The sequence below is a fragment of the Buteo buteo genome, chromosome 10 (assembly GCF_964188355.1).
Source record: "Buteo buteo chromosome 10, bButBut1.hap1.1, whole genome shotgun sequence".
NCBI classification, from domain to species: Eukaryota; Metazoa; Chordata; class Aves; order Accipitriformes; family Accipitridae; genus Buteo; species Buteo buteo.
In genome coordinates, this window is record NC_134180.1 from 21,588,095 (window position 1) to 21,604,054 (window position 15,960).

Below are 15,960 nucleotides of genomic sequence, written 5' to 3' on the forward strand. Positions count from 1 at the left end.
ACACACACACACAAGAAAAGGGTAAAAAAGTCATAATATTTCTCAAAGCTGTGAACATTCTTTAGTTATGCCACATTTATGAAGCATCAATATATATCTATGCGTTTTAATATAGTTTAAGTATGGCTTCACTAAAGAAACATCACTTTACTGAACATAAGGCAGAAAGTCCTTGAAGTTTGCCAAATATTAAATGTCAGGTTTATCAATCATTTTCATTCCACTTATGAGAGGCATCAGAAAAAGTTACATTATTTCTCTAAAGGTATGATTCTTATTCATAACTGAGAACTTTCACAAATATCAGTATACTAGTAACTACTTTTAAATTTAATACATTCTTGATCTTAACCTGGAGGATGTTGAGTATTTATTACCATTTATATTCTTTTCCTCTCAGCTCCATATAAAGGAGTGATAAAATAATACTTGAAAATATTTTCTGTGTATTGTAAATTTCCATCTAGAAAATGTTCCCTGCATATGGATTATTGTTACGGTACTCATTGTTTCAAAGGATCTAATACCTACATTCATGTTTGAAAGAATTACAATTCACACTGTTTGATAATACAAGTCAACTACAGGCAGCTTTCCAGAGAAGAAAATAAAAGGCCATTAAGAGTCTTGCTGAGAACTGCCAGGGGAAGGAATGTAAGAAACATACTGAATATGTGGTTTTGTTGTATAGTACAATAACATGCATATGAAAGTTATCCTTATTAATTATTTAGTACATCTAAATAAAGGTGAGCAAACTGTCTGAATAGGCTATTCTTTCACCAGTCTGAATGGCAACTGTAACAAACAAGTAAATAAAATTTTCAGAAGATTTCAGGTATAACAAGGAAGTTGATTCACATGTTCAAATTTCACATATGAAATTTGAGCCAACTATAAAACCACCCTTTAAAACCAGACGTAACATTACACCAGGCAGTCCAGAGTCCCTTTAGATTTTAATTTCTAAGATAGTATTATGATCCATTTCATATTCTAATATGTATTTTACTACTTTAATCTGTATTTCACCTGCTGTTCATGTCCAGATATTTTTGGAAGCTTTTTCATGACATTATTTTCCAGACCTAATTATACATGTGAAACCTACTATAAAATTGGTGGTTTGTTATAGCATACAATGTCACCCTAAACCAGAACAGATTTTATAGACCAATATGAGGTAGCTGTATATATTGTGTATATTATAATATACAATATATATTATTAGCTACAAAATATTTGGCTTAAGGTCTTATAAAGCCCTCTCCATCCAGAATTCATTTGTTTTACTTAGTAACCACAATGAAACACAATTAATCAGGCAGGTTATCTTTTTTATGACAACTGGATTACATTTTAGTTTCAGTAATATTGCAATCTGTTTGCCTGATTTACATCAACTGCTCCAAGTAGGACTGATGAATACTGCTGCATGACACACCCTCAAATCTCTTTATTCCAAAGTAAAAGGAGAGGTTCTTACCCCACCAGAAAACAGATTTGTTAGCAGCCTGCTTTAGTAGCATTCCCTCCCTTCTTCCATAGTATGTTTTGAACCTACTTTCCAATTTCAGTAAAACCTGTAGAAAAATTATTGCCTTTGTTAATTTTATAACAATTGTGGCCAGGGAAACAAAACCCTCAAATTACTGCTCCCAAGGAGGGAAAGGCAGGCAGTGCTTTTTCTCTATCTCCTCAAAATGGCAGCACCAAGCCACCTGAAAGCAAACATCTCCAACTCATCAGCTGTGCTTCCTTCCAGGTCAAGGGAGAGTATGAGGCAATACTCACTTGGGTAGAAAACAGACAGGTGATTTTAGAGAAAGTATACACTACTTTTATTCCCTATGAAGAAACCTAGAATTTAAAAAAATAATTTAAAGTACTATGAATTTACAGCAACTAGACTGACAGTTAACTACAAGCAATCTTATCACATCACTATATCACTTCGCTTAGTCACACAAAATTTTGCTTCACACTTTAACCGAATTTTAAAAGTGTATCTGTTGTTCATGCACAAAACCCACTCATACACCTCTGTGGAAGGAAAGTGTCGCCTGCTTTTAACCTCAAAGAGCCAAAAAAGTGAGATATTTTAATTCCAATAATACATCTTAAGTCTCCTAAAGCAGCAAACCAAGTGAATAGTTCAAATTCCTGAAACTTAGTCTGCCAAATGCAATGGTAATGTAAGGTGAAATAACATGTTTTGTTGATATTCATGTTGTATGAAGTCTAACCAAAAGTTTTATACTCTAGCTAATCAAAATATGTACTTTTAAAGAAGTTGTTTTCAAAGTTATTTATCAATTTCTTTCAATTTACCAACTTCTTCAGATAATTTTGACAGTTTAAGTACACTAAACAAACTTTCACTATTTGAAATAGTACTGAAAATTAGTATGTTCATATAGTAGCAAACAAAAAATCTGAGAATCGCTTTTACACTTAAAAAGAAAATCAGAATGTTTTATCTCAAAGAGATTCACATTCACACTATGTGTTTATTGACTCACAAAGATTAGAAACCACATGGGGTGTTTTGCCCGGTCATTATCTTCAGTGTTAAGTCTCAAGTCCTATATATATGAGATTCCTGAGACTTAGAGAACCCCCAAACCAAAAACCTCCAGAAAATCCCACAATCCTTTTGGGAATACAAAAATAGAGAGTGGTGAATAAAAATTAAAACAGACAATACATCTTTCAATGCTTACCTACATGCACTTTCATACATACACAGGTCTCCCCTTAACTTACTTAGCTTAGCTGAGCAGTGTCTTTCAGAGAGTTTTAGATGAATAAAGACCAAAGAACCACCCTTCCAGCAGCAATGATGCAAGTAATTTCTACAATAGCACACTGCTCAGTGAAAACATAAATATAGCTCCAGATGGCAGCTCAGCAGATCGCAATCACAGGTATATTCTGGAAGGTATGATCAGTATTGCCTAAATGCTAGTTGAGTGAGCCATAACTAATGCAGAGTTCTCTATGTAGTTTTTACAGTCATTTACCTAATGAGAAAGCCTACACTGAAACAGACTATACCCAGGACCACCAGTAGCAAACCTGAGTAAACCAGGACGTTGCCTATAGATCGTGCTAGCAAAGATAAATAAAACACAAACATCCTGAAAGCTAGGATGCAGATTCAATAGCAACAGCATGTGGCTGCATAAAAGACACCGGCAGATTAACACCTGCATTTAGAGGGAACAATAGAATCACATGAAGTTAGAGACCAAAACAGTCAGCCTTAATCAATTACCTTCTTAAATGGTGCAAGAAGGAATTGCCTTAAAGGCTTAAAAATAGCACCTTTTTTGCTATTCAAACTGGACCTTCTCATTAGTGATGTTGCACTACACTGAAATAGTGCTGAATGACATCACTTATTATCTGTCCCCCAAAAGACCGAGAACCAGGGTTCTTACCTCAGCTTTCATTAACATTTGCCTCCAAAGATCCATCTCAATTCTGAGCTCTGCAGGTTTGATGTGCTTAGATAATACTGTCTTTGCCTTACATATTCTGATGCAAGAACTAAAGAACACCTGCCTATTAACACACTCGTGTAATAACTGTACACCTGTGAAAAAAGCCTGACACACTGAGATATCCTCTGATTGGATTCAAACACAGCCACATACTGAAAGTTCAATACAAGGAGGAAACAAAACCAAACACAAATGCACAATTGCAAGAAGGAAAGGAAATGGACCTCTAAAATAGCAACTCCAGAACACAGTCCACAAATTGAAACAACAGACCTTAAGAATGGTCAGAGGGCCTTGACAATAAGGACAAAATACAGAAGTTATAAAAATAGAAAAAAACTCATAAAAGGGATTTTGCTCTGGCTTAACTAAGTAGCATGAGTGAGATGTACATAAGACTGGGCTTTGAGGCATGTTCCTATGGATGTTGCTAGGGTAACAATCAAGCTATCCTACTTTCCAAGCTCAGAAAAGGGTATGGCTATGACGCTAAGTACACATAAGCAAGTACTCCAAGCAGAAAACTTGTTTCCACAAATAATGAATTGTATCTTACTCCACTAAGAGCAAATAACCAAGTAGTAAAGTGTCATATAGCCTAATGACAATGGTATAATCTGAACAACTGAACAGAGAAAGAAATTTTGACTCAAGTCATCTCAGATTAGTTACATAAATGACTCAGCTGATCATTAAATACTTGAAATGTATTTTGATTTAGTTACTGTATAATGAATTGCAAAGTGTGTTAGAAGCCTTGAAAACTTTGTTAAAACTCTTATTCAAAGAAAATGGGATGGCTACCCACGTGATTATTTTCACAAACGTGGATAAAATTGCAGAGAAAAGAAGGGATGTTAAAGTGAACTACCTTCTGGTCCACCACCTGTCACGTGCTCATTTCTACTAGGTCTGTAAGACCTTTATACCGCCTTCAATAGTTATGTAGTGTTGTAATTTATTCACAATAGCCAAGTTTTTCTTTCCCCATTAGGAGAAACGTGGCAACAAACTGTCAGTTGGAGATGCAGCTTTTACATATTCAGTAGATGTTGGGAGATAATTTGTAGAGGGAAATATGTGGACAACATAGTTTAATATATAAGCTGTGTGAAGCGCATGATGTTCAATTGTTCAGAACAATTAGGACAAAGTGTAAAAAAATCTGTAGCTCAAGTTCAGCTGGTGTCATTGAGCAATGCCCCATAAAACTTTCATTAATAGGTATTACACATAAATCTTAAGACCTCAGAAACACAAATGAATCTAAGCACCTACATAGGATTCAAGCAGAAAGTGGACATCCAATTCAAAGAACACAAATGAAGTTTCCTGGTTATTTTTATTTGAGGTCATGTTTCCAAATGAGAGTGACTCCTACACCATTTGTAAAGGATCCAAGTCCTAGCACACAGGGTACATGGCAGATGAGTTTCTCAAGGGACACCTATAAGGTCAACAAATAAACTCCTATCATTCAGCTTTAGGTCAAAACAAGTCTAGCAAGTCACCTTAAAATTCATACCAAGAATTGTTGAGGGTCTTAAGCTTTTATAAGTAAAGCTCCCTGGATGTCTAAAGCTCCACTTCAGTGTGTACGCAGAAATACTTTGGATTCTCATACTTGGCACTCCTCCATTTAAACCACTCAAGGACCTGACAGGCATGCCACAAGCACACTTAGCACGCTGACACAATCAAGTTTTACACAGAACAGCGACTTCAGACATGTTCATTCAGTAACAAAGCTAGATGGCTCCAGGTCTTGCTCCCTCTTTTGTTCAGTAGCATACTGGGCAACATAGCAATGCCTAACTTCCAGATGCGTGACTGTTTATACAATATCCACTTCTTTTCTTGAATTTGCAGTTCTTAGTCTCAAAATAAAATAAAACCCATTATGAGGAACAAAACAGGCAGTTCTATTGTATGATGCAGTACAACAGCAAGATATCTTGGCACAGATGTACATGTTTTACAATCCCTGAGAAAATGAGTGCAGCATTGTTCAACCTAACATCTTCTTGAAAGCAGCATTTGTATGTGATTTTCTGACTATTTACACTAAAACTCTTTACAGGAGAGTAATTTATTTAATGTTTGGAACATGACTGAGGCAATGAAATGCCAACCACTGAAACTGTTGTGTGGACCTTAAATATAAAAACCAGTAATAGTTCTCAGGAAACTTGGATGAATTTCATCCACTCTCATTACAGTAATATAGACCCAGAAAGCCTTCTAGTCCGTTACCCCAGAGCAGCGTAAGGTTGCTAGCAGACTATTCTGGGGAAACATCCATTTCTCCAGCTCAAGGATTTTTTGAGTTAGTGGTCATGTCCTAGCCCTCATGGACCAAGAACATCATAGTTATGTCTAAATTACAGTTACAGATAAATATACTTAACATGAAAAAATTTTACAAATCCAATGAAAACAAACATCTCTACCTCCAGCATCAGCTACGGAACACTCTTCTACTAATAAACAATTATTACAGTTTTCCTCACCTTCTCTTCATGGTTAAAAACTGAACAGTATGCACACAGTTCACAGAACACCGCTCTGCCCGCAGAGGGGAGCAGGGGCATGGGCAGGCTGGTGTTACACTTGTGGCGAGAATAATGACCAGCTTATGCACAGACTGCATGAAAATTATGCTTCGCTTCAGAGCCTGTTTCAAATGCTTTCAAAGAGTCTGTTGTTTTGTTAACTCCTCCCTCAATACCACTGCTCTCAAATATTTTAATGAGATTAGGACATGACACAGAAAACTGGTGACACATGGATAAGTAGATATATCTCTCCAATCTAATATTTAAGATGTATTAAATTTTTATTTATTTTTTGAAGGTAAGTGCTATTTATCTGTATATTGAGAGACAAAGTCCAATTCCACCATATGCTTCTGAAAAGTCATTTCAAGTTTCGGCACTGAATCACAACCTTAATTCCTCACGATAAATTAAAAAAAGATCTTGTGGATTTACCAACTTACACAGAAGGCTATCAATTCTCTGAAATCTTTTATATAAAATATGTGCATACATCATGTTGTTTGCTTCTGCCCCAACATGCTTCCTCTCCAATGGCCCAGTCTGTAAGGTGCAAGAAGCTTAGCATTTCCTTTGATTCTACTAGAGACTAATCCTTTGAAAATACACCAGAGGTTAAACAACCTCCCAGTTAAAATAATAAAATCACTGAGACTATACCATACTTAAAATATGTTGAGGGCAATAACAGAAACATCCTTTGATGTTGCTCAAAATCTGATACTGACCACAAACTGATGAAAAATGCTGCTGACCTTAGAGTTGCTGAACCAGTCTTCCAATTCTTCTGAAATTAATCCTGCTTGTACTGTGGCTTACACAGGGACCCCCTTTTTTATTAGCTGTTTTCTGTCAGGAGTATGGAATATATTTGTTTTGACTGAAATGTATTTTCTTTAATTACTGATAGTCTCATATATACTCAGTGTAATTTTACAACAGAGATTGTTGTAAAGCCTGGCAGTTTACACTGGAAAGATGGATGTTACTTTTATTAATTTGTAGGAAAAACATTATCACTGAACTCATAAGCGCTGAAAACTTACATAGAATTTCTTACTAGAGATAAAACTTACATATTTGAATACACTACAGAAATATGTATTTGAGTTTGCTACAAGTGATGTGCCTCAACTGAAACCCTCACCAACTATACTGATTCTTCAAGCTGAGCCCCAAACTACCCTGTAAGGATGTCACCTCAATGCCTAGAAGAGCTGTTGTATCCACCCGTTTACTGAACAGCAAGAGAACGAAATGCCAACAGTAGTTCTGGCTGCTTACGAGTGCAGATTATTAATGACAGATTCCATTACTAGCAGCAAAAACAAAAGACAGAGGAAGCTTCTGAGCTTCAGCAGCCACAAATACCAAAACCAGGAGAGCTTTCTAGCAATTGGGAAAGGTAACAAAGCAATTTCTACAAGGGCCTACTGAAGTACTATGCAGACCTTATTTGTTTGCACCCAAGTTTATAATCACACTGAATCCCAGCTCACGACCAGTCAGGACTCTCAGAACTCAGAAGAAATCATTCCACAGAACGCCACAGGCTATCAGTCTATTCCTTTCTTTCATATTAAAAGTCATGAAAACTTCAGAAAAAAAACCAGAAAGATGAGTAAAACCAGCATCACTGTGACTATTATTGTCATGGAGAAAAAATTATTACTTGCAAGTGCACACAGTCAATAGAAAGCATGCCCTCTGCTTGGAAGAAGATACACTTTAACACCAATCTATAAAAGCTAGCTTTATTAGACACTCACAGAACAAGCGACTTCTCCCATATCGTGACATAGATGCAAATAGCTCATTTGTTCTGATCTTGACATCTCAAGCTATAATAACAGTTAAATACTTGACATATTCTAGTTACAGAAACCAATACTCCAAAAATCCATTTCACTTATATAGATAAGGTCAGACCCACTTTTTAGGCTTCCACTAGATGTCACTGGCTTAAACTCCAAGTTAACATTTCTCTTTACAAAAGCAGAAGGCTAACGCCCCAAACATATCAAATTTACACAAATAAGAAAGGCCATGCGGAGAATATCAGTTTAACATTCTCTCTCTGCATTCCCTCCCTCACACCCCGCATGGTATAAAATACTAACATACTTATCCTCCATAGCTCCTATTTGATCCGTCTCAAACAGTACTTTCCTACTTAAAAAACAGAAGTTGCCCAGCTATACAAGGGATTATGCTTTCAGATAAAGCCTGCAGGTAGACCTGTAGGTTTCTAAGAGTCATACTGCACCATTTGCAACATGAACTGCTGGGTAACTCAATAGCAAGAGCTACCACCACTAGCTTACTTGTTTCCAAAACATCAATTCAGGAAAATGGAAGGTGCCACATATTAAAAAGGGTTTTCTGAGGAACATGTCCTGTTATAAACAATTCCATGTCCAGAATAATGAAATCATGCCTTCACAATAAAAATTCATTAAATAAATCAGTTCTTCCTAAGAGAAAGTAAGTGTGCCAATTAAGCAAAAACCCTGTTACAGGGAAGAACTGCCAGCAGCACAAGTTATTTTAGCTGACATTACTTCAGAAAAAGCCCACCATTCACCATCTGTTCTGGCACAAATTTTGAATGCTAAGAAAGTTTCCAACACCACTGATGAAAAGAAGTTTTTGTTTTGCTGTTAAAAAGAACAAGCATCTAGCACAATTCACATTTCAGCAAGAACAAACACAAAACAGAAATTTTGCATATTTCATAAAAATCATTACGGAGAATTACAATAAGGCAGAGTGCAAGTGGAAGACATGTAGGGACTATAACACAAAACAACTAAAAGCTTCTTACAAATTTTATATGAGAAGCAGGTAGGCAACTCCAGACAGTGGGTCACTGTTTACACTCCAGGTAATAAGCATACATCTACAAAGGTTTTTTCCAGTTGCTAACACGATCAAAACTTTTGGAAGCTAATGGCTCCATCAACCTTTTAATAACAGAACACTATTCATCAAAAACTGTTTCCTTCAGACAATGAAAATAAGGGACAATGTGTGAAAAGGAAGCCAAAGGAATCAAAGCAATACAGAGAGAACAAAAGTCAGGGTAGATAGTATTACCAATAAAGTTAAACACTCAAATGAACCACCACAGTAGGATAAACAATCTCTTCCAACATGCAACTCATAACCAAAGTGGAAACTAGAGCAAAAATAAGAAGATATGAAAAAGGTGATAAAGAACCAAGATAAAGTAAAATACATGATTCATCCATCTCATGGCAATATTTATAAATTCAGAAGGAGTAAGAAATTCTTAATGCCTTTCTACAAACCATTGGTGAGATCTCACTTAGAAGAATCCATGAAATTTTACTTCTCCATGCTCAAAATAAAAAGATTAATTCTAACTGGAATAGTTAGAAAAGGAAAACTCACTTGGGCATTGAAAGCTTATTTCGCAGTATGACTTGTTTAGCCAAGCAAAACAAGAAGTTTTAAAAGAATGACTGATTATAAATACATTAATGGAAACAAACACCATAGAAGAAACAGGAGCTACCAAAGTCAAGGAGAACAGCATAAAAACGAACCTTTCAAATTTCACCATTCGTCTGGAAATCAGAGGTCTGAAGTTTGAAGACAGCATCTAACAAAGAGCTACCTAACACTTCAATTCTTTTGAAATGTTTGATGAGTTCACAAAAATGGATAGCAATACGATGATGATAGCAGATGACATCATGTAGGTAGCATGCAATTCCAATGCTATCCTCCATATTCCTATGATTTAGCCAATGAGTATAATGTACTTTTTCATTGAAACTCTAGGGGAAAAAACATTACTTTCCCATTTCCTCCCTAATTTTGTCTAGCATAAAATATAGGAACAAACCACAAAAAAACCTGAGTAAAAACATAATATGAAATTTGCTAACTAGTAGAAAAAGTATTCTATACAAACCAGAAATCTGAAGATTGTGGGTTAGAAATATGTGGTACACCACTGTGACAAAGTTTAGACAAAACAGATTAACATTTCTGTGTCACATAATAACAGATTTATTTCTCCGCCATCTTAAAAAAAATCAGTATGTTATCACAATTTATGAATGAGCTAAACATTTGGGCATCTTTTCAATAATCTGGAAAAATAAGGCTCAAAAAATCCCTTATAAGTTTTTCTATAGAAAAACACCAAATGACAGATGGAATTTTAATATTTCACATGACATCAGATGATGCTTGATACGCAGTCATGCAATACCTCTTAAATACTTATTTCAAAAAACTCTAGTTTATGTTGGAAAAAGATCTACTAGTAATTATCCAATAACCGCAGTGTCTGTCGCTGAGGTTTGGGTAGCCACAGTGCTCATCACCAGGGCTGGAGGGGTCATGGTGCCTGTCGCCAAGGTCTGGGTGGCCGCAATGCTTGTCACCAGGGCTGGAGGGGCCACGGCGCCCATTGCCAAGGTTTGGGTGACCACAGTGCTCATCGTTTTGTTGTTAGGACCAGAGACCTTCTCTTCCCCTTGAGGGTACTGAGTGGTGTCGAACAGGGCTCGATAGGCATGGGCCAGGCCCCAGCACATTGCAGTGATTTGTATCTCTCTGGAGCTGCCGGGGTGACAGCATACCTTTTCCAAATATTTTACTAGTTCTTCTGGATTCTGCACTTGTTCAGGGGTGAATTTCCAAAACACTAGAGGTGCCCACTTTTCTAGGTACTGGCCCATACTACCTCACACACCCTGCCACTCATAATTATCCAGCCTTGGGGCAGATCTCTGGGTGATCTTTAATAGTTGTTTAACCTTAAACGAGAACTGAACCACATTCAGAAGCATGCTAATTCCTAGCAGTAGGGCTAGGACCGTGCTGGTCTCAACATCCCAAGAGTATTCAAATTTTTCAAAATTCTCAAACACCATTGTAATTGGACTGAAGGAGAAAGGAGAGGGGAAGAAAGGTACCCCACCCATAGACTGGTTTTCCATGGAGGAAAGGTAAATGGTATAATTATTAATAGTTTCCCACAGATGGCTTCCGCAGTATAAAGGTGACAATGCTGAGTGCAAATACCAGATTAATCCCACAGCTGATGACTTTATCATATCATAAACCAATGTTGTACAATACATCAAAGCGAAAACCTTAATCCACCTCCCACGAATGATAAGCAGCAGCAGAGGAACCACATACAGCAAGCGAGGTGATACATAACAGAACTTTAAAAACCAGAGCAACTACTCTAAGAACACATAAATCAACATAATGACCAGTGACTATTAGACCAATATAATGAATGCTTATAACAAATTTATTTTAACAAGCTCTGGTCAGGTTTGTCGTTATCTCAACCCTTCGTGCCCCACGTTGGGCGCCAAAATGGACTGTCGTGGTTTAACTCCAGCCAGCAACTAAGCACCACGCAGCCGCTCACTCACACTCCCCCCCCCCGCCCCCAGTGGGATGCAGGAGAAAAATCGGGAAAAGTAGTAAAACTCATGGGTTGAGATAAAAATGGTTTAATAGAACAGAAAAGAAGAAAGTAATAACGATAACACTAATGAAATGACAACAGCAATAATAAAAGGATTGGAACTTACAAATGATGCGCAGGGCAATTGCAACCGACACCCAGATAGTCCCCAAGTGGCAATCGCCCGCCTCCAGCCCCTATACTAGATGTGATGTCACATGGTATGGAATACCCCGTTGGCCAGTTTGGGTCAGCTGCCCTGGCTGTGTCCTGTGCCAACTTCTTGTGCCCCTCCAGTTTTCTCACTGGCTGGGCATGAGAAGCTGAAAAAGCCTTGACTCTAGTCTAAACACTGCTTAGCAACAACTGAAACCATCAGTGTTATCAACATTGTTCACATACTGAACTTAAAACATAGCACTGTACCAGCTACTAGCAAGACAGTTAACTCTATACCAGCTGAAACCAGGACACAGTTATATTTTCTTTCTTAATGCAAGAAATCAGCAAGGACAGTTTAATAACTACCTCAAAATTCTAGGTAGTATACTGAATACATGAGCAAGGATTCCTAGAATTAAAAACCTTATCTCTTTAATGAACTGAAAAAATATGTAATTTTTAGAGTTACTGCGCATCCCTTCACTTTTACAGTTTTTACACTGACAAACGTAAAACTTCTCAACATTTCTACTTTAATCTACCCTTTTTTTCCCCTTTTTTTCCTCCCCACAGGGCAATTAAGACAAAGCTTATTTACTAAGTCATTTACTAAGTCATTTCAAGTCACTACCACTTGAAATTATAAATATAATTTAAATTATATTTAAATAAATTATACCATAGAAACCTGGGTTTAGTATAACAACACTACTGCTTGATGCCTCATAAAGCAGGCCTAAATTCATGCAAGGTTCAAGAACAAATCTTTGGACACAATGGGTTACTTTCTTCCTTCACCTAATCAATTCCTGAATTAATCTAGAAACAGCACTGTTTAGCGCTAAGTAGATTCCTTCTTTAAAATATTCCACCTGTCCTTTTTTTTTTTAAAGTATTTGAAGTCCAGAGAAGATTGGGAATGAAAGACTTGGGCAAGAACTTTCATCAAACAAGAAAAAGCTCTGAACGTTATTAAGAAATTTACATTTAAGATACTATTTTACATTCAAATTAGGAGTGCAAACTGGAAGTAGTACATGGATTTAGGAGAGTGTTTAGTGCTGTCTATTCATCAGATTTATATAGGTATGCAGATGGCAAAAACCTTAATGAGGGCTCTACGTTAGTTTTGTAGCATCTGTCCTACTTAACAGCAGATCAAAACAGCATTTGTTTGACAGCATTCAACCCACTTCCACAAAAGCAGACAAACATTGGCCAGAAAAAGGAAATCTGTTTGAGGGTCTCTCTCTCATCTGCATACATAGCAATTCCCACTGACAGCATTATAAAGTCATACAGAAGAAGCTCATCTCACTAGGCTAGAAAGCTTCAACAGTAATGTAGAGGTCAAATTCTTCCACCCCTGAACAAGTTTATGATTATTAAATGCAGAGTAGTAAACAGAGCAATACTCCAAAACCTAGTTTTATTACTTCAGTTTTGTGAGTATAGTTTTATCACTTATGATTATGAAAGATGTCCTTCACAGACATACGTAAGGCTAGCAAAAATCTGGGTATCTTAGTAGATTCAAGCACAAAAAGGCTGCACCTCCACAAGAACAACCTGCCAGCAAAGCCTTCCCAGCACACCTTTTCACTGCAGACAAATCCCTTAAGGAAAGATCTCTAAAATGTGCAGACCAAATCAAAACATTTTTATCTTTTCACAAGAAATAATTTTCATCAATTCTGTTAGTCAACCAAAGTGACCCTCTAGAGCCTGGGCCAGGCTGACATATATATATATATATATATATATATGTGTACAGTATCATTTCTAGAAAACATATTTAAAGAAAAGGGTTTTAGCTTACCGTTACAGACTTCAGAGTCATTCCATGATAGGTGCCCATGGTATCAATTTTAAAGCCTTCCGTTTCTGCAATGGACAAAAGGCTCTTGTAAATCATTATGAACAGAGGGATGTCATGTCTAAATAGACAACACTGGAAATATCTTTGAAATTATTTTTGCAAAGAACGCATCTTGCTATTGGTAGTAGTTTAGGTTCTGTTCACAATACAAAGCCTGGTTAGTAATTAGGAAATCTGTATTTTCTTTAGACAGGTGTTCATTTGGTATTTCTGATTTCTGTAACCAGAGTAAGCTTTTCCTGCTGCACGAAATCATTCAAACCACTCCAGAGAAAGGATATAAATTTAAATCTTTGTGATAATACGTTACAACATGCAGGTAGTCTCAGAAATTCTCTTCACTACAATATGGAGAGGTGCCTCATATTCCCAGAGTGCATTATAACGCAACATATTCAACTTGTATTAATGGAAAAATACACGTAATAAGAAATGCTGACTATAAAACCTTGGCCACTTAACAAGATAAATTCACTTCTGGAGTGCAGAAGAGTAACAATGTCATTGTCATATGATACAGAGGATAGAATCTGCATAAATTCACACTACCAGAGTAAAGGTGATAAAAAGGGCTGGTTTGGGTTTGGTTGGTTTGTGGGTTTTTCTAGTGGTTTTAATCATACTGAATTCACGCTGAGTAAGTGCCAGAAGCCTGCAAGTGCTCAGTGATTAAACCTGCTTCCACGAGCCTGTTTGCTTTTGAATACTCCTTCTCTGTTGTCCTATTCTCAGCAGTCTAAGACCAAAGTCAGCTCCTGAATACCGCCACCAGGATTTGCAAGAAAACCTTTTTCCTTTTGTATATTCCCTAGCCTCATACATCTACGGTCAACTGACCCCCTCAACCAACCACCCAATTAATTCATACTTAAAATGGCATGATAATCAGCAGTTAAACCATGATAAGTAAGCATTTGTCTACACCTAAGCAACTTTTGGGCTATTTCAACTAGACTTGGGTAAAGGTAACTGATAGTGTACAGAAACAGCTCTTTGGAATTGGAAGATTTTTGCCATTTATTACACCACCTTCATATAGTGCATCAGCACAAAAACAACAGACCAAAAATAATGCAGAATCAAAGTAATGCTCACACCTGAACCTACAAAAACTCCAAGAAAAATATTATATTTTCAAGACTGTTAAAGCTTCTTACTCTTATCATAAAGTAAATTAACTTAAATTGAAACCCAGACAACCTTGAAAACAATGCAGATGCTCTGGGAAGCATCTGTGGTTGCTCATCCTTTCTTCCTTAGATGCGGAAGATTATCAGACACTTGTAGGAAATGAGGCAGAAAAGTATCCCAGATTTAATAACTCTCCAGCGCCTAGAAAAGATACACAAGAGTTGAAAACTAATCATACTACTCTCACCAGAGAGATAGGTAGCTACTTTCTGAACACCATTTTTGGCTTTACTTTTCCCCTCTTGTCCCCTTGATTATGCTACCAGACCTACCATCAACTACCAAGTGGAGAGGCCTAGTGTTACTGACCACGTTTTGTTTTACACAAAGTCACCTCAGTTCCAGCCCTTCTTCATCTTGGCTTCTCAAGGCCATCCCTCTCCTTCTGCTGGGCTGAGCATTTCTGAACTACACAGAGTTGATTCTGAGAATGCAAAATGCAGGTACATGAATGGAGACTTGGTTTGGTCTTGGAAGAGACATGAATGCAGTCTTTTCTACTAAAAGAAGAAAAAGAAGCCTAGCTTCCCTTTATAAATTGATACTGCCATACCACCTTTCCCCCCAACCCAAAGATGTAATCATGCATTAGTCAGCTCAGGGTTCATACAGCTGAACTCAAGTTAAAGATGGTAAAGTTGCATCCAACCAACACTTCCATAGATAACAGTTTTTGCTGTGACTATATAGGTCACGGTTTCTGGGCAAGGAGCATATTAATTTTTCAGGTGGTGCCTGGAGCCTTGCAGAATACTTGATAGAGCTCGCCTAAGTTGAAGACATGCTTTTGCTGACCTGAAGTGACATAAATCAGAGACATATAATCTAGGCTGACAGTTGTTTGCGATTTTCAGAAGGTTACCAACAGAGGAACCTTTCCCCTTTCCAGACTGACCTATTATGGGTTCCTCTTGCCTATGAGATGGAGAATTTCCAAGTACTTCAACCAGATGTTCCTCCCAAACTCCAAAGAATACAGATACCCCTTAACAAGGCCAGCAAAGCAACACCCCCCGTTGTACCTGGCCTGCCAAGGTTTCTTTCCTCCCAGCACAAATCATGGTTCTAGAATTAGTTCTACATGTTTGTTCCCCATTTCATTTCTTTCTTTCCACTGGACTCTTTTTCTACTTTTTCCCCTAGTAAAACTTTGCATTCCTTCTCAATTAATTAAAAAACCCTAAACCAAGTCTCCATCAGCATTGC

At 37.1% G+C, this 15,960-nt stretch overlaps 1 protein-coding gene across 1 annotated transcript in view; it reads right to left on the reverse strand.

Moving 5' to 3' along the window:
* Positions 1-15,960, reverse strand: part of CDC73 (cell division cycle 73) — a 130,241-nt gene that overhangs the window by 62,229 nt on the left and 52,052 nt on the right. Inside the window, exon 10 of the mRNA XM_075038896.1 lies at positions 13,504-13,568. Within this exon, the coding sequence (XP_074894997.1) occupies positions 13,504-13,568 (65 nt within the window). The remainder of the gene's footprint in view (positions 1-13,503; positions 13,569-15,960) is intronic.